Here is a 22,017-nt window from a genome sequence, read left to right on the forward strand (position 1 = left end):
ACTGCAGCACAGCACGCTGCCTCCAGCTCCCTGCTCGCTACTGAGCATGTCTGAGAAGGCCTGGGCCACAGCACCCATCCATTTGAAGCAAGTTCTTCTCTTTCACTGCTCAACTTTGTGCTTCTCTTTCATTTCAAATGTTCAACCTCACTCAAATGTTCAACTAAAGCCATGCTAATCCCACCAGCCAACCATTTCCTTGTGTCCAGGGACTTTTAAGTATATTCAGACCACACGAAAACAAAACCAACCTGGACTGAGAGACCAATCACCACTGCCAAATGTTCTACGATCTGACTGAGACTGTGTGAGCTGAAACCGGACTTTTTCTGAGGTTATCTAGAGCTCATGTTGCAGAGAGGAGTAATTTGTAAAGCAAAGAGCTGTATTTAAAGCAGAACAACCTTTAGCAGTTGGTTTCTTGCTCTTATCAAGAAACGGGGTCACAATGGCCCTTTCTCAAAAGGCTCTGACTGTTTATGGTTAGGATTTCAACATGTGGTTCTGGGTTTGGTGCTCTTACTTTCAGCCATTATTTTAGACAGGCTTGTAAAGGAAATCATCACAACAACTGGAGAGGTGCTAACAGTACCTGTGTCAGAGCTTTAGGCAAAAGGAAAGATGCGTGGCCCTGGCTCTAAAGGAAGCAAACTCATCAATAATATTTTCAAAATCTGCTCTTCTATTCATCTTGTTTTCAAATGAAAGAAGTGCCATGCGTGACAATTTCTCCTGACCAACTGATGATCCTAAATAATTTTTAAATAACTTAGACTGCAGTAAAATGATACTGTTTGGGTATAAATAAAATACTTAAACTTTAAATGTTATGAGTTTTAATATACTTTTCAGTGTTTCAGTAATTTTTTCAAGTATTTCAATGTTCTGAAAAAAATAACCATTAGAAATTACAATAAAATCATGTCTCTAGGGATATGTATTTCCCCTTCTGCCTCAGGCTCCCATATGGCTCAGCATGGTACTAGTCTTTGGAAATTCAATAGTTTGTTCATCATGGATTGTTCTGCAGTGATTTTGATTAAAATATTCTTTTATCTTGATTACTGAGATTTTGGGTGTTCCCTTAAAATGAGGGCTCTGGTCACATACCACACCTCACTCTGGGCCGGGGCCCTTGGTGTGATTTCCAAGGAGTAATTGTCAATTCTACCTGCCCCTTTCTGTGGGCAGAAGGCCAGTGCCCACATGACAATGAATGCGGTCCAGGCAGCAAAGACTCTGCTATTCAGTAGCACCAATAAAAATTATCCTTTGTCAAAGAAATGCTGGAAACCAAGGGTATTTATTCCTACTGCTATAATTTGACCTTCTGGGTAGGTGGTAAATATTGTATCCTTTACATCTTGTTTTTTCTTTGCCAGCCAAAGATGGGTTGAATTCCTGAAGTCATCATTAAATGGGAGCAAGGTTTTGCTAGTTCTGTTCTTGATCTAGACCCTAAGAGTTTCCCAGGCCTGTATACAAAACAGAGAGCCTATTAGAGAGAGGAAATCAAGAACGAAGCCAATTTATCTCCTTGTCTGGATTCACATTATTAGTACTGATAAACTCAAATGCCTCTATAGGAATCCATAACATTCATACCTAACACTGTATAATTATAGGTTTTGGTGACCAGAAGTGACTGAAATACACTACTACTTAATGCCTAAAACCAGTGATACATGAGAGTGTTAAAGATCTAAATGCACAGAAGTCAAAGACTGACAACATTTTCAAGGCAGAAGTTAGTGAGCTAAAGATGAAATGTCTCCAGGGTGCTAGGATGTAAGGCATGCATGTTCCATGAAGACAAATAAAGAAATATGGGCACGTCATTTGTATCTCTAGAAAAAAAAGTTCTAACAAATCAATTGCAAAAGTGTTCAAGACAGACACAGTGATGGAGGAGGGTGACCGGGACAGTCATCACAAAACGCCATGGCACAGTGATGCTCAGATATACCGTTGGTTGACTCAGCAGCGGCGGCAGTGGTCCCTGGGTCCAGAGGGAGGGTGCTGGCTGCTAAACCTAGAGGAGGGGGTGGGGCATTTCCTGATTCACCTACACAGCAAAAAAAAAAATCAGACCAAAGAGAGGTAAAAGAAAAAAGTTCCAATTTCTGGTTGACTCTAGCTAGTATTTGGAAATTAGAAAAAGTAACTGGGATGGGTTGTTAACTTCTCCAGATTAAAACAGAAAAGCATATTCACTGACAAAAGGTTGTGTATGCTAAGTCGCTTCAGTTGTAAGAACAATATAATAACTCAGTCGTGTCCGACTCTTTGTGACTCCATGGACTGTAGCCCACCAGGCTTCTCCATCCATGGGGTTTTCTAGGCAAGAATACCGAATGGGTTGCCATTTCCTTCTCCAGGGGATCTTTCCCACCCAGGGATCGAACCCAGGTCTCCTGCATTGAAGGCAGATGCTTTATCCTCTGAGCCACCAAAGAAGTCCCCAAGAAACTGTACCACACACGTAAACCCATTTGCTCTCGGAAAGAGCTGGTATACAACTCCTGCATAACATAATGGCAGACACAGAAAAGAAGACACTAAAAAGACGGCAAAGCCACCCAGGGACTAGTAACAATCCATACATTAAATTAAACATCTGAAAATTTAAAAATGAGTATGAACTGGATAATGAAATAAATAAGTCACCTTGAAACAAAACTGAAAGAGCAACAGAAATAAATGATGTGGAGTGAAGAACCCCAGCCCCCCTTTAGGGTTACTGTTGCTCAGCCTTTCCCAGTCAAACTGTAGCCGTGACTTAGTCCACAGCCATTGACCTTCCCTGAAATCAGGTTACCTCTGGGCTTGCTAGGTGGATCCAATTAACCAGGCTCTACAGTCATTTTCTTTGCTTTTTCTTTTGCTTTACCTCAAAGCCCAGTTACTGTATCAACTGCTGTTTGCAAGCAAGAAGAATAAACAGATCTCCTTCACAAGAAATGCATACACAGGAAGCTTGGCAAGCTTTAAACATCACATCTGAAAAAGGTACCTGCAGACCAGTATAAAGTATCCCCAGATCCTGTGGGTGCTGGCCTGCCCATGGTCTCCCCCTCCTGCCCCGAGATCTCCCCACTAGGCCCTGTGATGCAGGGACAGTCTTTCACTCACCATCACGTCCTCCGGGCCCGGCAGCCAGTGATGCTCCTCCCGACGAGCACTTCTTCTTCAGCTCCAGCTGCTGCGAGCGCTCCAGAGACCTGCGCATCATCGCCTCCAGCCGCTCCTGTCCAGTTCATGCAAGAGAGAGCAGCAACATTAAACACCCAGCCCCACCGCACTGCTGTGCCTCTGCGTGGGCGTGAGTCACCAGACAGGGCTCTTTGCTCTGCATCCAAAACCCAGGCACGCGTGCTCGCCCCACCACACCAGCGCTTTCTTAGTGGGCGGAGAGTAAACGCTGCGGCTACTGCGGGCTCCCAGCGCCAACACCTCTCCCTTCCCTGGAGAGAGGCGGCTGCTGCAGCAGCCAGGCTTTGATTTGGTTAAGAATAGTGCCAGGCCAGAGTTAACTCCTTGACACCAATCCCATCCAGCAGAACTGGAATTGTGCTCTAGAACCAACTGCATCCTCTCGAGTTGAAAAGCATACAGCACTATGATTTGAGCAAACTGAAATTAAAGTATAATTTGAATTGTAGTAGCCTTAAGTATAACTTTCTGGGGTGATACGCCATGACTTTGAAGTCTGTTTTACAAGGTCCCATTTTCATCTTAGAACTTCTTAAAGGGGAATTAACTGTGTTCTACATTGTAACATTTTTCTGCTCGTGTTACACAGTATTCTGGGGATAATACTGCATATTTCAAAATTTAAAAAGACATAAGAGTAGGGAAACTTGTGACTACAAAATTAAGCATTTATGTATTCTCACATGTAGATGGGGGGAAGGGAGGAAGAACTAAACAGTTTTAAGCCAGAAGATAAAAACAACAACCAGGCTTCTCTCCTAACAGAGCATTTATCAAAAGCATGCCCCTGTACTAACCCAACTTTTCTTTTCATAAAGTTGGGCCTGATTGCTGGCAAATCTCTCCCCGGCACTGGAGTGAAGCTGTCCTAATTATGTGCTCCCCACAACCTCAATGACACTGCAAATCCCAAATCCACTCCCTGCCTCCACTGGAGAAAGTCCGCAGGGTAAGCAGTTGCATGGACACCTTTTCACCCTCATAAAACTAACCCTGAGGTGCTGGGCTAATCCTAGTCAAACTTCAAACCCAAAAGATATTATTTTCTCATGGCTTAAATAAAGAAGTGAGCAAAATTAATTTAGAGCAGCACCAAAGGAGTGACCATGACTTAAGAAGTGGGGAAAGGCTCCTTTATTTCACTCACTTGAAACACAGAAAGGCCACTTAGGAGACACGTGGATCTACCTTTCTGTCCATACCAGAGGAATGAAATGAGCATTCTCCACATCGCAGACTCTGCTGCATAACTTTTCCTCCAAAGAGCACTGCACTAAAAGATGGCCTCTTCAGGGACCTATGAGCAGAAAGGGTATTTCTTTCCTCTGGTAAATCTCAGATTTGTATTTGCTATTAACTGTGCACTACTTTCTGGCTAAGACTCTACAATCATGAGTGTGCATTTCCTTGCAGAACCCTGTTCTCATGACCCTGGCCCATTAAATTCTCACAGTCAGTCCCAGCAGTTTGTACAAGAAAAGATAGGGGCTTGGAGGAACTAGAACTTCTTAACTATTTGAGGACTGAAGCCTGGTCACTCAAGATTGGAACTCAACAGTAATTCATTATGTAGATTTAACATCAAGTATTTAACTTTCCTAAATGAAATCAGTCCTGAATATTCATTGGAAGGCTGATGCTGATGCTGAAACTTCAATACTTTGGCCACCTGATGGGAAGAACAGACTCATTGGAAAAGACCCTGATGCTTGGAAAGATTGAAGGTGGGAGGAGAAGGGGATGACAGGATGAGCTGGTTGGATGGCATTACCGACTCATTTTGAGTAAGCTCTGGGAGTTGGTGATGGACAGGGAAGCCTGGCGTGCTGCAGTCCATGGGGTCGCAAAGAGTTGGACACAACTGAGTGACTGAACTGAACTGATTTAACTAATGACCTAATCTAAGTGTTGAAATCTTTCACCTCAGAGTGAATTTAGTATTGAGTGGGTTATGGGAGACTGCCTACATGCCAGAAGGACCTCACAAGATAGTTGCTCATCCGTTTGGACACTAATGAGAACTAAGAACACCAAGACTGATCAGCCAGTCGCATCACTGAACAGCTGTCTAGGGGCATAGCCGTAAGGGAATGCCATCCACAGCCAGAGCCACTCCTGAGTCAATAAGTTACCTTTAGAAAAAATACCTGTCATCCGTCCCCAATCCACTGAGCTGCTCCAAACTCTACCATGAGAGGTTAATTCCTTTGAACCATAAGCAGGCTTATGAAAATGACGTTACCCTTGAGAGAAGACACAATCACTTTGTGTCATCCACTTTGGGGAAGATGATGAAAAATAGGCGATAATCAAGGTCTCTGGTGGCTCAGTGGTAAAGAATTTGACTGCCAATGCAGGAGATGTGGGTTTGATCCCTGATCTGGGAAGATCCCCTGGAGAAGGAAATGGCAACCCCCTTCAGTATCCTTGCTTGGGAAATTCCACGGACAGAGGAGCCTGGCGGGCTCCAGTCCATGAGGTCACACAGTCAGACACGACTTAGCAACTGAACAACAACAAACCAAGCTCTATGGTAAGTGGGCTTATAAAACCCAAAGTTGTCAGAATGGGATGATGCTTTTTCCAAACATGTCAAACCAAAACTTCACTCTTATTAGAGGTTAGTCCTATTTAGTCCCACATTACATAGTACGTGTGTGGATCTTTCTGTTCCTTCCTGTGGTAAGTCTGTAAAGAATCCTAGATTTGGAGTCAGAAGATATGAATTCAAATCCCACTTCTGCCTGCTATCTTTTAGCCCCATGATCCCGAGTAAATCATTTGATGCCGTCCTTGGGCATTAGTTCCCTTGTCTATAAAATGGGGATGATGATATTACCTATATTACAGGTCATTCAAATTTACAAGATAATAGCAAGCATAATAAGTCCAATGCTAACTGGATCCAAATTTGAAGAGGAGGATTATTAACATGGCAATTTAGAGCAGTGGTTCTCAAATGTGAGTGAGCTTGCATCAGAATCCCCTGGAGGGCTTGTTAAAACACCAGTTGCTGTGCCCCACCGCCAGAGTTTCTGAGTTAGCAAGTCCAAGGTGAACATCCTAAGAATACATTTCTGACAAATTTCCAGGAGATGTTGGTACTGTTGGTCTTGGGATTGTACTGAGAACCACTGGTTAGAAGAAAGCCTGAGCATGAGGGAGCATGTTGAGAAAGTTCAATCACATCAGAAGAACAGTATTAATAAATATCAGAGCTGCATACTGCAAATCCTGCCAAGTTCTGGCTCTCCTAAGTATCATCTGACCATCAAAAGAGGATGGCGAAAGGGCAACGCAGACTCTTGTCCCTAGAATGTCCTCTCCTAGGTGGGGCTTAGTGGAAGAAAGGAATGAGGGCAACTCAACCTTGACCCCTTGAGCTCTGGCCCTAGATATGCCTGGATGAACTTACAGGAGAACTACAACCAGGGTGATGCTCTGAGTTGGCCAAGCAGTATAAAAAGCCTGTGGCAGGGTTCGGCCTTGCCACTGTTACCCAGACAGCTGTCTCAGGCAGGAGTAGAGGGTTGATATACCTTCTCCATTGCCCTTACTCCATGCATTCTGGAAATGACAGCGTGGGGACAAGCCCCCAAATGGTCCTAAGCAGAGCTCCGTGGAGGGCCTTTTTCTCTGGAAACAGACGTTCACATCTGGCTAGAAAGCCACGTAATCACCATGGCCCTATGCCAGCCAATGCCCTCTAAGAGCAGCCAGCTCTCATCTTAGGGAAGTTTTCACTTAGTTGAGTTCAGAAAGGTCTTGTTTTTACAATCAGCCTGGTGGGCTTTGTCAGGTATCAAGCAAGAAGAAGATGAGAAGTTGTGATGTGTTAAAGTAAATTACAGAGATGAAGGTACTCTTTGAAAGAGGCCTCTCCTGGTTATGTTTAGCAGGAGGAACAAGGAGTTGGCTCCTAGTCATGAAACTATACTTCCCTGAGTGGAGAAAGGTGAGTACACTGTGCTGTCACCCTTAACCCAGGGAGGTTAAGGTTCTGGTTCCAGAAGCCTGATGCTTGGGAGCTATGTGGCATGTGAGGGTTTCTGTAAGAACCCACCTTGAGGAGAAGGCAGCCTTCAGTGAGAGAATGAGCTCAAGGTCAGGCTGTCAAGTGGACACTGGACTCCCCCTTCCCTAGGACAGGCCTGCCTACCTTCTAGGCTTTGACATCTCTGGGAGATTCTGGGGTGTCAGAGAGGAGGCATCTGGGGCTCACCTGCACAGATGTGAGGTGTTACCAAGAGCGCCAGCAATACCAACAACCATAGGAACCTGGAGCCAGGGCAGGGCTGGTGGGGAGGTGAGGAGTCAACAGGCCTTTTCTGAGCTCCTAACATCAGACCGGAGAGGCAGGAGTTGTTGGGGAACACACTTTCCAGCAAGCTAGAGGAGCAAAATGGAGTGAACCATCATCCTATAGAGGCTTCTCCCTGGTTGACAGAGATGGGCCCTGACAGAAAGGACTGAGATGATCCTGGCATTGTGGAGCATCTCCACTGCCACGTGCCAAGCAGGGAGTAGCCCTCCCAAAAGATCTCCAGTGAACCATGGAGGCAAGAGTGAAGGCTTTCCTTTGGAAAGGCTCCCGCAGCAGAGAGTTATCCATCCCCTCCAAAGATCCCTCACGAGAATGCCAGTTGGACCTCGGCCCCAGCAGAGCAGTGACAAGCAGGCTGCATGTGCAGAGTCCCTGATCTCCACTGAGGTCTCCTGGGGCTCTAAGGGCAGGAACAGGTAGGGCAGGGAGCCCACTGCTTCCTCAGGTTACTCTGCATCCATGGGAGGCCCAACTCTCAGTCTTGCCCTGCTGTGTCTGGGGAGAAGGGGGTGCAAGCTTGGCGTGTATTTGCTGGCCACAGGCAGCCAGCCTGCCCCATTGCCCACCATCATCATGTAAGGGGTGAACGGGGGCAGACAAAGCAAACAGGAAATTAGCCCAAGCACAACCACTAGCGAGTCAGCTGCATCAGGACTAACCAGCTGGCATGACATTCCCTCATCTGCAAGAGACTGGAGTCTGATTTAAAATGATTGACTTAAAACGCCTCTCGCACTGTTGTTCAATAAAAGAACAAAGTACAGAATGCCTCAGAGGTGGACCTGTGTGGCACTGTCAGGTGTGGTGGAGGCTGAGGAAGTGTCTCCTGTGTCTTTGAGGCACCCTTTCCTGGAAATGGCAGTGACAAGCATTCCCTGCAATCAGCAATCCCTCAGGGGGTCAGGAGTGGCAGTGGAGGGAGCAGGGAGGAAGGAGACCAGCTGTGAGTCAAGGATGGGAGGGTGGGAAGAAAGGGGCGAGTCTAGCAACTCACGACAAACACCCAGGCTGGGAAAGGAGAGGTCTGTCCTGGTCACTGAAACAGCCCAGCTCACTGTGGCTTCTCTCTTGGTCTCCACACCCTGTGCCATCATCTTTTCTGGGTAGCTCTCTCTTGACTGTGCTTCAGCTAAGGTCAGCTGAAGTCAGCGAAGGGAGCAGTTACTCTGTGCTAGTGCTTTGCTGGCACTTTTACAAAAGTCACCTTCTTTAACTCCTGTGACTATCTCTCTGTTCTGGGCTAAGAAGAATGAGTTCTTAGAGGGGCTGTGGGACTTGGCCTTGGCTGCTGGCTGCTTAAGTGGGAGAGCTGGGATTTGCACCAGGAGCTCGCAAAGGCACACAGGGATCCCGCTGAGACAGCAACAGTGAACTGTGACTAAGACCTTGCCTCAGGCCTCCATTCACTAAGAGGAACAAAGAAGTTGCCACTTAAGCCTGTCCATTGTGGGCAAAGATGGTTCTAACTGTGTGTATGTGTGTACAATTGTGGGTTTTTTTTTAAGTTAAAAAAAGACCAAAGGGTAAAGACAGTGATAATTCAGAAATTTAAAAGAAATACTGAATTTATACCAACATCTCTGTATCTTATAGGTTTCCCTGGTGGCTCAGATGGTAAAGAATCTGCCTGCAGTGCAGGAGACCTGGGTTTGATCCCTGAGTCAGGAAGATCTCCTGGAGAAGGGAACGGCTACCCACTCCAGTACTTCTGCCTGGAGAATCCCATGGACAGAGGAGCCTGGTGGGCTACAGTCCATGGGGTCGCCAAGAGTCGGACACAACAGAGCAACTAACACTTCCACTTTTCACTCTATCTTACAGTACTGGCAATTAACAAACCTCTATATTGTTCATACTAAATGATGAGTCACTATACCTTATGAATAAAAAATGATCATCACCTGATACAAGGCTATGATTATACTCTTAAAATATACTTGTTAAGAAAATCTATATCCCAAATATGCTTTCTAAATATACTTTCAAAGATTAGTAATAAAGGACTCTGTCAGGTAATTACATTCCATTTCTTTTTTAAAACATAACTAGAGAGAAAGGATGATTAAAAGAAGAACCTGCATTAAAATATAAATAGACTAGCATGTTTGTATTGGAAGGTAGACTATTTGATTTTCCAGCAGTGACTACAAGGTCACATTACCCTCTACACTCACAGCCCTTCCTCCAGCCTCGTGTCTGCCCCAGAAGCATGGATGCCTCGAGTAACCCCCAGGTGGATGTCATTCAGTCCCCACCCATAATCCCCTCTGAGTCTTAGCATCAGAGAAGACATCTGAAAGAGGTCTTGGAGTCCACCAAGTCCACCCCCTTCACTTCAGAGACAAAGAAATTAAGGCCCAGAGAGGCCAACCAGCTTATCTGAGGTCACACAGAAAATAAACTGCTAAGTTGAATGGATCCTCTGTGTTCCTGTTCCGGCCCTCACTTCCTCCTCCCGGAGCTTCTGCTTCCTCTTCTCCTCCACAGCTGCCCTCTTCTGCTCCTCTCGCTGCCGCTGCTCTTCCAGCTTCTTCCATCGCTCCTCAATTTGCTTTTCATACTGGAGCTTGGCTCTCTTCTGTTTTTCCAGGATTTGCTGCTCCCGGGCAGCTGGGGGAAGGAAGGCAGAAAAAAAGTGTTGTTACCGGAGCACCCCATGCCGTTTGGCTTAATACCAACAATGCAGAAGTGAGACTGAACTGAGAGGAAGGATTCTGGCACCTCCACCACTAGCTGGGTGACCCCAGGCCTATTAACCTCGTCCTCTGTCTGCCTCAGTTTCCTCCTCTGTGAAGTGGGGATGTGCAACATCACAGTGTTGTGAAGACCGAATGAGACAATGCAGAGAAAGTAGACAGTCACTGCCCCTACACGTGGGAGCTGTCTGTCATCACATCAAGTCAGACTTGTCCCAATGGCTAGGCCACATGGGGGATTGAGAAACGAGAGCTATCAGGGTATCTTCATTCAGGATGCATTAGCTGTACATACACTGCATACCAGATGCTGAACTGGGTGAAAGTAAACAGAAGAGGATGAACAGGACTGTCTTCCCTCTTGAGACATTTACTAAGGGGCCTTAACTCCACCTGGCCAAGCAGGCAAGGGTTCCCTGAAGGACGCAATGTCTGAGGTGACCAGGAGGAGGAGAAGGATTTAAAATTTCCTCTTCTGTCTCAGTGCCCTAGGGAAGCCACTCTACCTACCTGTGGCACCCTGTGGGGAACAGCCCTGATGCTTCTGTCCACAGCCTGCAAGGTAGGACAGCCTTTCCCAATAGGACAGCGTTTCCCAATTGGTTCCCTGTCCTAACATAGAAATGGCTTTCTGTGTCGATTTTCTCTGTTCCTCCAAGGGTGGCCCTTCAGCTGCCCTGGGGAGAAGTTGCCTGAAGAGGGGCGTGGTATACAGAGAATGTCTCTCGTTCTTCAGCACCCTACCCACAGCTGTAGTGCCGTGCCAGTAACAGAGCTTCAACACGTGCTCACTGAGTAAATCAACCGCCCTGAGAATTACATAATAGCTGTGAACAGGCCAGTGGTAGTGACGGTCTGCTCCTAGTTTTCCACGTTGACCTAACAACTGTCCCAGTTCTTTTCTCATTTAGTCACAAATTTCTAAGAGTCCTGAGAAAAGACACCATCACATCTCTACTCCCTTGGACCTAAACAGCCAAAGTGCACAACTTACCAAGACATTTTTCTCTTTCTTCCCGTCTTTCTTTAGCTAGTCGTTGTCTCTCATCGGATTTTAAAAATCCTTCCATGGCTACAAGAGAGAAAACACAATCAAAGACTTCACTCTCCCCATCTGCTGAGTGCCAGGGGGTGCTGGGGCCGCACCCTGTGTCTGGTCACATGCACACATCAGCATCAACATCACTTCACCTGCAGAGTGAAGTGATCCATCACTCCCTACCACAGGGGAGGGTGGCCCAGACCTGAGAGCTGAGGAGTGGTAGCAGTGGCTGTAATGCTCACCCACCAAGTTGGGCTGGAGTGGCCCCAGGCCAGCCCTGGAGAACTAACCTTCCTCCTAGTTCTCTGGCTCCGGGCCAGGCCCCAGAGGAGTCAGAAAGCTCAATAAGCGACAGGCCTGGCAACATGCAGAAAAGCCTACCAGGCTTCCCCTGGTCCGGCTCCCAGGGGAAGGCAAATGCACAAAAGAAGACACGATTATTGCACAGATTATTATTATTAGTGAACATTCGACTTTCTGCAAGAAGACAACTGCTGAGGGGCATGTATGACTGAGCTGGAAAAAAGTAACACTCAAGTTTGATTTTGGTTTTACTAAGTCTGCCCCCATGTCAATCTTAGCATTTTAGAATCACAAAGAAGGAATATAATGCACTCCTGTTTACTTGTTATTTCATTTTGTTTTATTATCAGTACAAGGAATAAAATTGAACAAATGGCAATTCCCCCCTAAAATGTCCGGGAAACATCCCAGGAGCTCTGCATCTCCACTCATCTTCTACAGGACCCTAGAGGACTTTCTGAAGCAAAGATGAAATGATCTTCGCAGTTGTTTTAGGATTAAAAATAATTTACTGCACTTGCTCACAACTGATCATTCATGACCATTACTTACACAGTGGTCAAGGACCACATTCTGGAGAAATTGGCTTTAGTGCTATAACCAGACTGATGTGCCCAGCGCCTGGATCTCCTCTGTGGTTATATCACAGCTGACTCCACAATATGCACCTTTCAGGGGTGTGCCTTCCACTGCCCAGGAGAGAGGCCTGGAGGCTTGGACCGCAGAGCAGCAGCAGGAATGCGGATAAGGATGGATGTGATAAGCTTTGGGTTGTCACAATTCCCCACAAGCATCTAATTTTGCAGCCTGGATTATGAAGCAGGGATATTAAAGCTCAAGAGAGAAGTCTTGGAAAATCAACCCAAGTGCCACTTTCCATTAAAAAAAAATTGAAGTATAGTTACTTCCAGTGTTGTGTGTCACTTCAAGTGTACAGCAAAGTGGTTCAGTTATGCACATACATACATACATACATATATATGTTGCTTCATATTCTTTTCTACTATAGGTTATTACAAGATGCTGAGTATAGTTCCTTGTGCTATACAGTAGGTCCTTGCTGATTATTTTATATATAGTAGTGCATGTATGTTAATCACAAATTCCTATTTTACCTCTATCCCCCTTTCCTCTTTTAGTAATGATAAGTTTGTTTTCTATGTCTGGAGTTTATTTGTTTTGTAAATAAGTTCCTTTGGTTTTTGTCAACTTTTAATCATTACAATTAATGATTAATGGCATCACCGGCTCAATGGACATGAGTTTGAGCAAGTTCTGGGAGTTGGTGAAGGACAGGGAAGCCTGGCGTGCTGCAGTCCACGGGGTCGTAAAGAGTCAGACACAACCGAGCGACTGAACTGAACTACGATGGTACTGACGACATGAACAGCATCAAGAATTTAAATGCCCATCTTCTCAGCTCATCAGTGCTGCTCTCCCCTTCCCTTACATCCCCTGAACCTGTATGAACCCCACCCACCTTCAAGAACCCACAGTTTCCCAGATCCACGAAGCTCTGTGCCCCCACATTGCTTTCAGAACCCTAATTTCATTCTGCTTAGCTGCAGAAGACTGTCTACCTGCAGGGAGTGAGGGCCTACTGAGCCAGGGGCGGGTCTGCATCTCTGGGTCAACCCGCTTGGGCCACAGCCTACCCCCACAAGCCTCAAGGTGCATACACAACACTCAAAGACAGGCATGTGGTCAGTGGTAGGGGTAGCGGGGAGAGAAAACCAGATTTCTCCATGATGATTCTCTAAACATTTTGAAACTCTAGTCTCTACCTCAAGCATTTGATTAATAAGGATTTGTTCTGTGTGAAAAGCTACAAAGAGAAGCCAACGATCCCTGGACAGATGCTGGCAACAGCACCCACATCTACTTACCAGCTCAGGCATGACCTGTCACCCTCCAGATCTAAGATACGGACTGAGAACCACTGAAAGTGTACTTTGAACAGAAGAAAAAGAGAAAAACTGAGGGAAAAGGGCCAAGCACATTTGTAATTGGCCATGATACCTTAAGGCTTTACCAACAGAAGGATGTCTGTTGCAGAGATATGCATGATTTTAGGCTGCCCCCTTGTGGGCACTTGTAAGAGTCACACCCTCAAATCATTTTTCAGAAAATCTTCATTATTAGGCTCATGACTTGCTTCGTCCTAACAGGAGGCTACAATGTACGAACCAGGTCCATTGCTTGAATTTACTTGGCCCAATCACCCCATGATGACAGAGGTACTATTATGACCCTCATCTTATAGGTACAAAAAAGGTACACAGAGGTTAACTTGTTCAAGGTTACACCATCAGAAGGTGGAGATGCAGATTCCAACCTAAGAACCTGACTCCAGGACTCACACTCTTAATCACTGCTTTCTCACGTGGCAAAAGTGGAAACGTAATAGCTCGATCTCAGCACTGATGAACGAATGCTTCATGACTTTCTGAGACTCTATTATACACAAGGAACAAGTTCCATCCTTGTCCCAAGAATGCGCATGCAAATTTGGAGAGAAGTGCAAGACCAACTCATTAGAGAAGTCCAGATTAAGCACTACTGTGAGCTGGGCACTGGCCAGCTGTGAACAGATGTGCTAAGTATTTGCTTCCTCTTCAAACTGATGGTTTGGAAATATTTGGATGCTGTGTGGCGAAAGGGGGTAGCTAGATGACCCGGGGGGCAGCCGTGCCACACAATTTTGCTTGGGTCCCACTGAGGGGAATGAAATGACTCAGTCCAAGGTGGGTAACCTAGAATCTCTATATGCTCTCACATGGCAGTGACAAGCCATTCTTTTCTGTTTAAGACAATCAAGATTAAATGCAATTAACAATTCTGTTCCTCCAGCACACTGGGCCTGTTTCAGGCACTCACTAGCCACATGAGGCTGTCAGCCACTGTACTAAAAAACGGTGAACCAGGAACCTCAAGGCTCACTCTCATGATTCACACGTACTGCCCTGGGACACACACAAATGAAGAAGAATTCAGCGTCCAATAGTTCTGCTGGGTGAGTAAGGCATCATTCTTCTACATAGCATCTGCCTCTCCTGATTAAAAGAACTGTCAAGCAATCATTTCTAGAACATCCATTTGAGGAAAAGCCAAATAATTATATCTCCATTTCCACCTTGTGATCCCTGATGAACCTCTGGGGACCTCTGCCAAGAAGTTCCACCCAAAGGATGAAGGGGTACAGCACAAAGCAGACAGCCCCTATGTGTTTGGGGGTGTGGACCTGACCAGTTAGCACCACTGCAGCAACACAGCCTGAGAAGTCGAGGTAGACTATGATTCACAGGCCCAGGGCAAGTGACCTTAATACATGAATGCTAACACCAACAGATTTCCACTAAAGACATGGGTGTGTGTGTGTGTCTGTATGTGTGTGTCTGTGTGTTCAGTTGCTTAGTTCTGTCCAACTCTTTGCAAACTCATGGACTGAAGTCCGCCAGGTTCCTCTGTTCCTGGGCTTTCCCAGGCAAGAATACTGGAGTGGGTTGCCACTCCCTTCTCCAGGGGATCTTCCCAACCCAGGGACTGAACCTGAGTCTCCTGCATTGGCAGTGATGACTTGAGCCAGGGTCTGCAACCCTAAGCTTTGAGAGCTACTATAGTACTGAGAGTTAGTTCAGTTCAGTTGTTCAGTTGTGTCTGACTCTTTGTGACCCCATGGACTGCAGCACGACAGGCTTCCCTGTCCCTCACCAACTCGTGGACCTAGCTCAAACTCATGTCCATTGAGTCGGTGATGCCATCCAACCATCTCATCCTCTGTTGTCCCCTTCTCCTCCCGCCTTCAGTCTTTCCCAGCATCAGGGTCTTTTCCAATGAGTTGGTTCATCGCATCAGGTGGCCAAAGTATTGGAGTTTCAGCTTCAGCACCAGTCCTTCCAATGAATATTCAGGACTGATCTCCTTTAGGATGGACTGGTTTGATCTCCCTGCAGTCCAAGGGACTCTCAAGAGTCTTCTCCAACACCACAGTTCAAAAGCATCAAATTTTTGAAGCTCAGCTTTCTTTATGGTCCAACTCTCACATCCACACATGACTACTGGAAAAACCATAGCTCTGACTAAATGGACCTTTGTTGGCAAAGCAATGTCTCTGCTTTTTAATATGTTGTCTAGGTTGATCACAGCTTTTCTTCCAAGGAGCAAGTGTCTTAATTTCATGGCTGCAGTTCCCATCTGCAATGATTTTGGAACCCAAGAAAATAAAGTCTGTCACTGATTCCATTGTTTCCCCATCTATTTGGAAGTGATGGGACTCCCCCATGAAGTGGAGGGACAGGATGCCATGATCTTTGTTTTTTGAATGTTGAGTTTTCAGCCAGTTTTTTCACTCTCCTCTTTCACTTTCATCAGGAGGCTCTTTAGTTCCTCTTCACTTTCTGTCATAAGGGTGGTGGCATCTGCATATTGGAGAAGGCAATGACACCCCACTCCAGTACTCTTGCCTGGAAAATCACATGGATGGAGGAGCCTGGTGGGCTGCAGTCCACAGGGTCGCTAAGAGTTGCACACAACTAAGCGACTTCACTTTCACTTTTTACTTTCATGCATTGGAGAAGGAAATGGCAACCCACTCCAGTGTTCTTGCCTGGAGAATCCCAGGGACAGGAAAGCCTGGTGGGCTGCCCTCTATGGGGGTGCACAGAGTCAGACACGACTGAAGTGACTTAGCAGCAGCAGCAGCAGCAGCATTTGCATATCTGAGGTTGTTGATATTTCTCCCCACAATCTTGATTCCAGCTTGTGCTTCATCCAGCCTGGCATTTCACATGATGTACTCTGCATATAAGTTAAATAAGCAGGATGACAATATAAAGCCCTGATGTACTCCTTTGGAACCAATCTGTTGTTCCATGTCCAGTTCTAAATGTTGCTTCTTGACCTGCATACAGATTTCTCAGGAGGCAGGTAATGTGGTCTGGTATTTCCATCTCTTTAAGAATCTGCCAGTTTGTTGTGATCCACACAAAGGCTTTGGCATAGTCAATAAAGCAGAAGTAGATGTTTTTCTGAAACTCTCTTGCTTTTTCTATGATCCAGCAGATATTGGCAATTTGATCTCTGGTTCCTCTGCCTTTTCTAAAGCCAGCTTGAACATCTGGAAGTTCACAATTCATATACTATTGAAGCCTGGCTTGAAGAATTTTGAGCATTACTTTACTAGTGTGTGAGATGAGTGCAATTGTGTGGTAGTTTGAACATTCTTTGGCATTGCCTTTCTTTGGGAATGGAATGAAAATTGAACTTTTCCAGTCCTATGGCCACTGCAGAGTTGTCCAAATTTGCTGGCATATTGAGTGCAGCATTTTCACAGCATCATCTTTTAGGATTTGAAATAGCTCAACTGGAATTCCATCACCTCCACTAGCTTTGTTCGTAGTGGTGCTTCCTAAGGCCCACTTGATTTCGCACTCCAGGATGTCTGGCTCTAGATGAGTGATCATACCATTGTGGTTATCTGGGTCATTAAGATAATTTTTGTATAGTTCTTCTCTGTACTCTTGCCACCTCTTCTTAGTATCTTCTGCTTCTTTTAGGTCCGTACCGTTTCTGTCCTTTATTGTGCCCATGCTTGCATGAAATGTTCCCTTGGTATCTCTAATTTTCTTGAAGAGATCTCTGGTCTTTCCCATTCTATTGTTTTCCTCTATTTCTTTGCATTGATCACTGAGGAAGGTTTTCTTATCTCTCCTTGCTATTCAGAGTTAGTACCACAGGGGAAACTGGGTGAAGGGTCCACCAGGTGTCTCTGTAGTACTGCTTATAACTGCATGTGAATCTGCAATAACCTCAAAGTAGAAAGCCTTTTAAAATCTAGTTTAGTCGCTCAGTTGTGTCTGACTCTTTGCGACCCCATGGACTGTAGCACACTTGCTGAAGTGTAAAACCCCGGGAGGGACCCAAGACAAAGAGGGAGCAGGTGACACCTTCCCAGAAGGACAAGGGATAGCCCTGCCAGAGTCACTTCTGCCTCATTCTTGATGCAGTAATGCTTCCTCGGGTGATGACACTCAGGTAGTGTGCACCCTTGAAACTGAGGCCTTTCCCTGGGCAATTCACCCCTAGAGGAAATAAGAATCAAACAGGGATCCTGAGCAGACAAACAACTATTTTTTGTGATCAGATGAGCATAAAATTTCATACTTCACTGACCTGCTCTTGCTTAGAGTAACTTCCCGTTATCCTTGGGCTGGGGCAACACATTTTAAAAAAACTAATTTAAAAATGTATTTTATTAGCCTCAGGCACTCTCTCCCTAGAATATCAATGAACTGATATTAGTCAATTATTCATGGTATGTAATAACCATTATCGAAATGCAAAGTTTTTAAGTGAAGCCAGCTGTGTTCGACTTTTAAAAATTGACTGCATTAAGTGAATTTTAAAGTAACCTTCCTAATCACAGCTCACGTCTGTGCAATTACAATGACCAGACAAAAGGAAGGGACTCAGGAATGAAGAGCTCATCAAATAGGAAGCCCCATGTCTGCCAGCCCCTCCTTTGGGGGGCCCACCCCTCTGTGGACTGGCAGGCAGGGACGCACCAACAACTTGGTGGTGACTCGCTTGTGCTGTGATGATCTGTCTCAGGTCATGGAGACCACTGGTCCTCAACTGTGGCCACACAGGCCAACACCTGGGGAGCTCTAACAATTATGGGTGCCTGTGCCTTTCTCCCAGAGACTGGCCTTGTCGGCTCAGGTGTGGCCAGGGTGCTGGTGCTCTAAGAGCTCCCATGTGATGCTTCTGTTCAGAAGGACTGACACTGCTCCTAGCCTGCTGCTCTTCCCACTGCAGTGTGGACTGGAACCACTTGGAGGGCTTGTGAACCCAGAGTGCTGGACGGCACTCCCAGGGTTTCATGGAGTGGGCCTAGGGCCCGCCAGAGAAGGGTGTCCAGGGCCCATACCTCAAGAGCTGCTGTTCCACTAGACTAGGCTGATTCTACAGGGCAAGGCCCTGCCTCCAGCTCCTCTCTGGATGTCCAGAGCCCAGCTAAGTGTGGGGCTCAAAGAGTGGGTCCCAAATCATGTCTGCAGAAGGAACAATCGGCCATCTGCCTGCACCCTCCTACACACAGTGTCTGCCATGGCTGTTACTGCCCCCCACACTACTCTCTGGGCCTGTTCATCTGCCCCTTGCCCTCTCAGCCCCAAGACCTTGCACATGGTACTCAAATATTTACTAAATGAGGGGCCATGAATATTATGTCCCTTTGATGGAAACCTCCCCTTTTGTAGAGCATTAAACCAAGTATCGGAAGTGTCTATAAAAATAAGGAACATTTTAAAATATCTTTGTAGCCATTATTTTGCTGGATCTGTTCAGGAAATTCAAAGGTAAAGAAAGGAAGGCAGCTTCCCCCATAATTGCTAACAGTTTCCAGGTGATCAGGTCTCCTTTGAGAACCACTGATCTACTCCATTCCTTACCAGCTATAACCTTCTGAATTGGCTTAAATTCTCTTTTCACTGCAGTGAAAAAGTGTGTATTACACTGTGGCCACCAAATTTGTTACTGCCAATATGACTCTTTCAAGGATGATGTCATACTTTATATTAATACTTCAAAGAGAGGCACACCTGGAACTAGCATTTACGTTCAATAGCTACTGACTACTATAGGATGGAGGTGTACATATCAAGGTATCAAAATACATTTTTAAAAAATGTATAGATACCAAAAAGTCCTTGAAAAGTGGGGAAATAGAGACTATAAGAAGTAAGAATATATACAGATTTACACTGCTATTATGTTTTTATAAAATATGCTAAATTTCTAGCAGTTTCCTTTAAAACAACTGAATTAAAATTTCCCCCAAAATGTAAATGTTGTAAGAGTATTACTAAATGACCTAAATGCTTCCTAAATGATTTTCTTAAATCACAACTGCACAGCTAAGAGAAGGGCCAGTTTTTTTTGCTTTTTAAAGTGTAGAATTGGGTCAAGTCCAAGCAATCACAGAGTATAGCACTTTGACATAAAGGTCAAACAATAATGGATCTCAGGACGCATCATTCTTGCCCTGGAACCAGGAACCTGGTACATAATTGTCCCCAATCCACACCAATCTCCTAGGCTTACCGGAAGAAGGAAGGCACAACAGCAAAGTCCTACAGCAACTGCCCTAGGTTTCCTCTTCTGTAAGATGGAGAAACAGTAGTGCCTCTCTCACAGTGAGGATGTAATGAAAGCTCCCCAGCACTGATTAACCATAGTCAGGACACAGCGGGAGCACAGTGAATTCAGCTAGTTTGTGTTGCCCACGCTAACCTGCCTGTTCCTAGTTACAGCTCTCCCTCCTCCGTTAATGAGGTCTCCTGCCCACAGGACCTGCCCATACTACGTTTCCTAACACAGGTGATGAGACAGAGTGTGTACTATGCTGCCAGTCTAAAACCACAGCGAGCATTCCTTTCCTATAAAAATTATATTGGGAACATGTATACATGCCTTTGACTTCTCAGTCACTAACCATTACTTGTGTCTACACACGCTGGCATTCCCCTTCTGGTAACTCAGCAGAAATTAGATCTTATCTCTAGTAGGACAAGTAACTTCCTACTAAAAAAAAGAACACACAGATGACATTTCACAAACACTAATTGTGAAGGCGGTATGTGATGATGCTGTTCTTCACCATCTCAACAGTAGATTGCCTAGTTATACTCACACACCTGTAAGCAGCCAGCCTAGGAACTCCTGCCACAGCAACTCAAGCTCCCATAACCAAATGAAAACACACCACGCCAAGTTATAAAATTCAACTGCACCCAGTTTGACCAACTGTACACAGGCTAGCAGGCTAGCCTGGCTTCTTCTAAAGGTACCATTTATTAAGCACGTATCTCCTGCCTGACATCATGCGCTCCGAGATGGAGAAAGTGAGACTCTCCCTAGGGGTTAAGACTTCTGTCCAAAGTCACAGCTGCTAAGTGGCAGAGCTTGGATTTGAGGCCAATCTGGCTGACTCCCAAGCTGATGGGCATCAACTCATTACTGAGAGGGAAGGCCACCTGAAGGAAAGAGCACTGACCTAGGGATCTAGGTGTCCAGAAACTGAGTAGCTTTTCCTACCAGGATTTACAAAGGAGGTGGTAAGGCGACTATACAGTCCAGAACAAGTCCCTGATTCCCCTGATCTTTAAACCCTGCTTTCAAATCTACAGTGTCTGCAGCTTGCCCCCACGACCTCCCTGGCAGGTTGGGCCCCTGACTGTTGGAGGATTACTGTGCTAATTGAGGGGGAGAGGGGACTGGGGCAGGAAAATGTATGCACTGGTTAAAATATACCTGATGGTACACTTGAAAGGTGTGCACTTTAGTGTAAGATACCTATTTCTAACACTACAACAACTGCAACAACACATAGAAGAGAAAAAATTCCGTGCTGGCTGACCTGCCATATATCACTAGTGCTCAAGGCTGCAAAGAACAGGCCTGGATCTCCTGGGCAACTGCATTCTCAGTGTGGCTCCGTGAAGGGGTGAGGGAACTCCAAGGGCAGCGTGGGAGACAGGAGGTGAGCCTCAGCAGGGCTGGTGTGGAACCAAAGATACCAGCAAAGGCCCAGGGACTGGCTCAAGCTGCAGGGCTCTTAAAGAGCACGTGGTGATTCAGGAGAGAAGGGGTCTACACAGCCAGTTCAAGACTCTGCCTTGACACCTTCTCTTCCAGGGTCTTGTTACCTGCCTTTCTCACGCCTTTAACTGTCTCCACCCTACAGCAGATCTCAGCTACTCACTGTCCAAAAGGCCTGGCTCTTCTACAGCCATCAGAGGAGCGATCTCATTTGTATCACTTCCCCATTCATACGGAGCTCAGTCCTGGGGGCTTCTTCCAGGTTCCATCTGCGTGGCCCTTCCAATAGCACCCCAGTCAAGGGACTCTGAGTAATCCCTTTACCTCTCAGAGCTTAGGGCTCTTCTTCTATATAAATCAGGATCATTACTACCTACTTCCCAAGGTTACAGTGTGTGTTGGGGGGCAGGCGTGCTGTGAAAATGCTTGGCAGCAGGAGGAGCCACAGTTGGCTCCCTTCCCCTGATGATATATGAGAACACAGACCAAACAAGTCATGGGAGTCACGCACTGGGTCCAGGCCCCAGACCATGGAATATGAAGCTCTGCATACTTCCATCTCCCGATGAACCCCATAAAATTCCAAGAGACCTGCTGCAACTTTCGACGAGGTCCCGGTTTACATTCTAAGATTTCCTCTCCTCTGCTGAGCTGACAATTCATTTGAAAGGTGAGGTGAACAAAGTCAAAGGTAGCTAAAAGAAGACAACGAGAAACTAGAAAAATTCAATTCGGTTAATGATCTATTGAGCATTGCAGTGCAGAAACTTCCCTCCTACCCTGGCTCCTCATCTGGGAGGCCCCTGGACTCCTGTGTTTCTACAATAAATTTAATACAC

The 22,017-nt window shown here is 45.8% G+C and overlaps 1 protein-coding gene across 8 annotated transcripts in view; it reads right to left on the bottom strand.

Annotated features, from left to right (window-relative positions):
* MAP7D2 (MAP7 domain containing 2) overlaps positions 1 to 22,017 on the bottom strand; it is a 96,978-nt gene that overhangs the window by 40,503 nt on the left and 34,458 nt on the right. For 5 of the 8 annotated variants that reach the window (XM_043460007.1, XM_043460000.1, XM_043460002.1 and 2 more), the window contains exons 2-5: positions 11,228 to 11,305; positions 9,984 to 10,147; positions 3,133 to 3,247; positions 1,967 to 2,065 (exon numbers count right to left, since the gene is read on the bottom strand). In XM_043460007.1, the coding sequence (XP_043315942.1) occupies positions 1,967 to 2,065; positions 3,133 to 3,247; positions 9,984 to 10,147; positions 11,228 to 11,305 (456 nt within the window). The remainder of the gene's footprint in view (positions 1 to 1,966; positions 2,066 to 3,132; positions 3,248 to 9,983; positions 10,148 to 11,227; positions 11,306 to 22,017) is intronic. The other 3 variants (XM_043460008.1, XM_043460001.1, XM_043460005.1) reach the window with 1 other exon arrangement.

Source organism: Cervus canadensis, chromosome X, assembly GCF_019320065.1.
Source record: "Cervus canadensis isolate Bull #8, Minnesota chromosome X, ASM1932006v1, whole genome shotgun sequence".
In the NCBI taxonomy this organism is placed as follows: Eukaryota; Metazoa; Chordata; class Mammalia; order Artiodactyla; family Cervidae; genus Cervus; species Cervus canadensis.